We start from the raw sequence: 6,573 nt of genomic DNA, 5'->3' as shown, positions 1-6,573 counted from the left end.
ATAATAATAATAATAATAATAATAGTAACAATAAATAATAATAGTAACTAATAATAATAAGCTAAAAGTAATAATGATAATAATAATAATAGTAGTGGTAGTAGTAAGATAAATAGTAATAATAATAATAATAAAAACAATAATAATAATAACAATATTATTATCTATATCGCTGTCTATAACATCACCACTACAAAATTACTACCATCATTACCACCACCATTACTATTACAACATCAACATCATCATCATCATCATCATCATCATCATCATCATCATCATCATCATCATCATCATCATCATCATCATCATCATCATCATCATCGGCATCATCATCATCGGCATCATCATCATCATTATCTTTATCGTATCATCATTATTATCATTATAATTATAATTATCGTTATTATATTATTAGTATTATTATTATTATTGTTGTTGTTGTTATAGTTGTTGTTGCTTCTATTGTCGTTTTGTTTTTATTATTGTTATAATTGTTGTTACTGTTATTATCATTTATTTTATGATTGTTGTTTCTATCATTGTTAATATAATTAGAAACAATATAATATATTAAATATATGTAATATAGTTATTTTAAAGTTTTTTGAAAAAGATACAGGCTACATTTTAAGTATAAGTGCTCACCTTTTGGTTATATTGGTTCTTGTTATAGTGTTCCTGTTGGACATACAATACGCGAACCCGTCATAGTACACGACGAAAATCGGCCGACGTATGTACTCTCAAACTTTGCTAAGATTAACATCGTTATTATTATATTATTATTATTAACTAATGTATTATAAATATATATGGCACAGCTTTTTACGGATACATTTTTTCGCTCCTCAATTTTGTATCTACTGAGATCCAGACATCGTTTCGCACAACATTGTTTTTTTTTCAGTATGTTCAATGTTTTTGCTGCTTAGCACTGAAAACACAAAACATTTATAAATAAAATAATACAGTGATCAAATTTATAGGAACATGATGATGTTCTTAAAGCTAAGTAATATGCCTATAAAAGGAATAAAATTAATAATATAATATAATATAATATAATATAATATAATATAATATATAATATAATATAATATAATATAATATAATATAATATAATATAATATAATATAATATAATATAATATAATATATGCGCTCTATAATTCGACCATTATTGTTATCATATAAACACATATTGGTACTGTACTTTATAGTGTTACAGCTGTTGGAAATACAATACCCGAACCCATCATAGTACACAGCCGAAGTCGACCGACAAATATTCACTTGCCAAATAACAGCATACAGCTGAGAACAAGACCCCCGATGCCAGAACCCAGGGAAGTTGCCACGTCACACGAAAGAGATCCACAGTATGACTACGCAGACACGAGCAAAATAAAGCAAAATTGCGAAAGTGATTATCTTGAACCGTATGTTTGCAATCGATAACGATGCAACTTCTGTCTTTTATATATATCTAGATGTGTATAAGAGCAAGGTGTACAGTAGATGGCACCGGGGATCTACTAAAAGTTCTTGTATTTTACATCATCATGACATCATGCAGTCTGAAGCATTGACGGTCATATCCGTAGACTTACACTAGCAGGCCTATCAAGCTCAACTTCCTTCCTAAAAACGTGCAAAGGAACGTCAACCTCACTGAGTCAGAAGACAAAATTGGAGATTCTCTTGCAGGCCCTACGTGTCTTATGCAAATTATTCATAGGTTTTCGTCCATAATGATCGGCAAGAAGGGCATTTGCCCTCAAGAGCAGTGATAAAGCTGTCTATCATTGATGTTTACCTCAACGACAATGCTTTATTTTGTTTCAACTGGGGGGGTTTTTGAGGGAAAGTGATCAGAAATAATGATCTTGTTTATGTGGAGGATGTAGAGTCTATAGGAATATCTTTTGCAAGTACATGTGATATACTGTACTAATACCAAGGTGACGTCTACATTCCAAAATCTGTGATTTATATACAGTACTCAAGGAAATAGACATACATCATTGAAAATCCAGAAATTGTCAGGGTTCTAAACTGAAGTTAGAGTTATTTTTAAATTCTGGTAAGTAACCTCTGTATTTGCATGTGTTGGATTTTGAATCCCCTCAAAACAGAATGAACTTCTGAACTGACTATATTAATAGCTTTGCCAGCACAAGACATTAATATTAATGATGATTTTCGTACTGTCAAATAAAAGGTATTTGTCAAATGTTGATGAGTTTATTGCTGCTGTTGAGTGCTCTGAGACATTTATTTACATTATAAAGCAAAATTATAATTACCGGTAGGCACAAAAAAAATTGTTGTGTTGCCCAGTCAAGGATTGGTCAGTCAGTTGGTTGGTCAGGAGTATTTAAAATAAGTATGGCTGTCTCTTATACACATCTAGATGTGTATAAGAGACAGGTACAGTAGTTCAATCTTTGTACAGGCTTGTTTTATGAAACACCAATATAAATTATAAGGCATTACAATTTTTTTTTTAATGAGTTTTCTATTCGCTATAGGATGTGATTTAATGCTAGTGAACTTCTAACTTAATATTAAAATGTGTAGGAATTAAGCTTGTAATGCCAGAATACTGCTGAAGGGCAAGCACTCTTACAGTACATTAAAATTTGAATACCATTCAAATAATTAGCGAATGTGCTGAAATTTAAGTTTGTGTCATTGACTCGTCGTACTTTCTGTCACAGTCAGTTTATATTGAACATTTTATTAGGCTACTGGAAGAGGTTTGCCTGTAGCGATTTGCTCGAGGAATGACTTTTTATCTAGTTTTGTAGTATTCGAGATGGTAATTTACAGATAGATTTGATGATAAATCGCTCATTACTTTTCCCATTCTTATGAAGACATGTTAGAATTAATTTATATTATTATTATTATCATTATTATTATTATTATTATTATTATTAATATTATTATTATTATTATTAATATTATTATTATTATTATTATTATTATTATTATTATTATTATTATTATTATTATTATTATTATTGCAATAAAAATATGTAGAATGAAAACTAATAATAGGCCTGTCCTATGTCATTGTGTTCTTATAAATCAGTGACACAGGAGTCACGCTCAGAGTAGGGTGCATTCAAATACAGAATATCTAAAATTAAATCCACACATACAATAACGAGTCTCAAGTAGCAGGCACTCTCTCATTTAGTATCTCTAATCATTAATAGGCTTATATACAACTACTATCAGAAATGCAATTCAAAATGATAATATATCCACAAACAACACAAATAATGTCGTTTTGTTCACCTATGATTGATATTCAGTTTTACTAACCAATAAATCGTCAAAGATTTGTTGTTGATCAGATAACACACAAAAGAAGACCAGCGTAATTAATCTTGATTTTGAAAATATAAATTATTATATATTTGGTTTCCATTCATTCTTGAATTAGGAAATACAAAAATCGTTGATATGTTGTTCAGTCTCCAAGCAGTACATTTCACTTTTTTTTAATGCAATCTTCACTCATTAATAGGCCTACAATTTAGGGACCTACGTGATCAACACAAGGGATGCAAGTTTGTTTTCACAATCTATATTCATTAGACCATGTTTAATCATGATGGTATAAAATGTTTATACCTCCATGGTTTAATTAAGTGTTCTAAATGCATAATATCTTCGTCCTTGGTCCATGGTATAAATGAGAGTACTTGTCTAAAGTTGGATCATTTTGTACGTTTTGGCGTTGATATTTTAAAACTACTTCTTGAATAAAGGTCAGTTTCGTTTTATTTATTTTTTTATAAAGTCTACCATTTTAGAAAATTTTGTAATTATAGTATAATAATGATGGGGTTTTTTATATCTGTATAAATGCTTTAATCAATGTTCGTGGTATAAACAATAAAACCCCTTATTTGATCTGCAATGCATCTCAGCTAACGTCACTAAAACGGAGGATATATTTCCAATTTACTTATTTGCCTTCCATAAAATTAGCTATATAAATGTTATCAACCGTCCAAAATAACAGTAATAAATGTGTTAATGCATTTGAATAAAATACTAATTTGTATATGTCTGCCAAGTGTGCTGTGTTGGGGTAGAGAATTTCATGGAAGATGTGCCTGAGCCTTGTTTTATAATAAATATTGAATTGAATTAAATCCTGGTTTGTTTCATTTATGTTTTGATTATTATAATTTATCATTCATTTATCATATTTATATATTTTGACATAGAATTTATAGTGTGTATAATAAATATATGCCTATAGGTCTACATACAAATAGTCTCGTACAATGTAGCTATTGCTACATCGCACTAGCCGGTAAGAGGTCTGCAAACATCCACTTCTGATAACAGCCCCACTCCGATTCAGTTGATGAATCCACCTTCACAATGGACATCTTACTCTAGAGTTTTCTCCCCCTTGTTTCCATGTAGTTGAAGTAGTCAACTAAAAGACATATTTATTATTATTTATTATTATTATTATTATTATTATTATTATTATTATTATTATTATTATTATTGTTATTATTGTTATTCTTATTATTATTATTATTATTTATTATTATTTTTTATTACTTTTTATTTATTATTTAGCCAATGACGACCACTTGTTCTGAATACAGAACAATTAATAATAATAATAATAATAATATTAATAATAATAATAATATTAATAATAATAATAACATACAAATAGTCTCGTACAATGTAGCTATTGCAACATCGCACTAGCCGGTAAGAGGTCTGCAAACATCCACTTCTGATAACAGCCCCACTCCGATTCAGTTGATGAATCCACCTTCACAATGGACATCTTACTCTAGAGTTGTCTCCCCCTTGTTTCCAAGTAGTTGAAGTAGTCAACTAAAAGACATATTTATTATTATTTATTATTATTATTATTATTATTATTATTATTATTATTATTATTATTATCCTTATTATTATTATTATTTATTATTATTATTTATTACTTTTTATTTATTATTTATTATTTAGCCAATGACGACCACTTGTTCTGAATACAGAACAATTAATAATAATAATAATAATAATAATAATAATAATAATATTAATAATAATAATAATAATAACAATAATAATAATAATAATAATAATAATGATAATAATAATAATAATAATAACAATAATAAATAAATAGATTTTAGTTTGGAGGCATATGCTTTTGTACGGAAGCACCTAAGTGCCATTCGACTTGACAACTTGTCAAGATAATTTATGTTGTCAAGTCGACATAATATACACATTATGTCGACATGTCGAGATCAATTATCTTGCCAAGACGACATACTAAAAATGTTATGTTGTCATGGCGAGATAGGTTATCTTGACATGTCGACATAATAAAAGTTGTATGTTGTCATGGCGAGATAGATTATCTTGACAAGTCGACATAATACAAATTGTATGTTGTCATGGCAAGTTAGATTATCTTGACAAGTCGACATAATACAAACTGTATGTTGTCATGGCGAGATAGATTATCTTGACAAGTCGACATAATACAAATTGTATGTTGTCATGGCGAGATATAATATCTTGTCATGTCGACATAGTAAAAATGTTATATTGTCATGGCGAGATAATTTATCTTGACAAGTCTACATAATAAAAACTGTATGTTGTCATGGCGAGATAGATTATCTTGTCAAGTTGACATAGTAAAAATGTTATGTTGTCATGGCGACATAATTTATCTTGCCAAGTCGACATAGTAAAAATGTTATGTTGTCATGGCGAGATAGATTATCTTGACATGTCGACATAATACAATTTGTATGTCGTCTTGTCAAGATATTTGATCTCGACATGTCGACATATGTATATTATGTCGACTTGACAACATAAATTATCTTGTCAAGTCGACATAATATACATATTATGTCGACATGTCGAGATCAACTATCTTGCCAAGACGACATACTAAAAATGTTATGTTGTCATGACGAGATAGGTTATCTTGACAAGCCGACATAATAAAAATTGTATGTTGTCATGGCGAGATAGTTTATCTTGACAAGTCGACATAATACAAATTGTATGCTGTCATGGCGAGATAGGTTATCTTGTCAAGTCGACATAGTAAAAATGTTATGTTGTCATGGCGAGATAGATTATCTTGACAAGTCGACAAAATAAAAATTGTATGTTGTCATGGCGAGATAGTTTATTGTGTCAAGTCGACATAGTAAAAATGTTATGTTGTCATGGCGACATAATTTATCTTGCCAAGTCGACATAGTAAAATTGTTATCTTGTCATGCCGAGATAGATTATCTTGACAAGTCGACTTAATACAAATTGTATGTCGTCTTGGCAAGATAGTTGATCTCGACATGTCGACATGATATGTATATTATGTCGTCTTGACAACATAATTATCTTGACAAGTCGTCAAGTCGAATGACACTTAGGTGCTTTTGTTATTTTATACATTATCTCTATTTATCTTAGACAAAACGTTGAGCGTCGTTAAAATGAATGAATCTTATAGTAGGGTAACAGGTAAGCAAAGTCAACGTTCTTAGTA

At 29.3% G+C, this 6,573-nt stretch overlaps 1 protein-coding gene across 2 annotated transcripts in view; it reads left to right on the top strand.

Moving 5' to 3' along the window:
• The window catches only part of LOC117104270, a 9,548-nt gene extending 8,083 nt beyond the window's left edge, over positions 1-1,465 (top strand). The window contains exons 7-8 of one of the 2 annotated variants that reach the window (XM_033245015.1): positions 677-736; positions 1,223-1,465. In XM_033245015.1, the coding sequence (XP_033100906.1) occupies positions 677-736; positions 1,223-1,460 (298 nt within the window). In that variant the 3' untranslated portion in view covers positions 1,461-1,465. The remainder of the gene's footprint in view (positions 1-676; positions 737-1,222) is intronic. The other variant, XM_033245025.1, reaches the window with a different exon arrangement.
• The last annotated feature ends 5,108 nt before the right edge of the window (positions 1,466-6,573 follow it).

This window comes from Anneissia japonica, unplaced genomic scaffold, assembly GCF_011630105.1.
Source record: "Anneissia japonica isolate Jap-2015-1 unplaced genomic scaffold, ASM1163010v1 scaffold287867_len1003013_cov215, whole genome shotgun sequence".
NCBI classification, from domain to species: Eukaryota; Metazoa; Echinodermata; class Crinoidea; order Comatulida; family Comatulidae; genus Anneissia; species Anneissia japonica.
The sequence above is the reverse complement of the archived record's forward strand: the minus strand, read 5'-3'. Positions and strand labels throughout refer to the sequence as shown.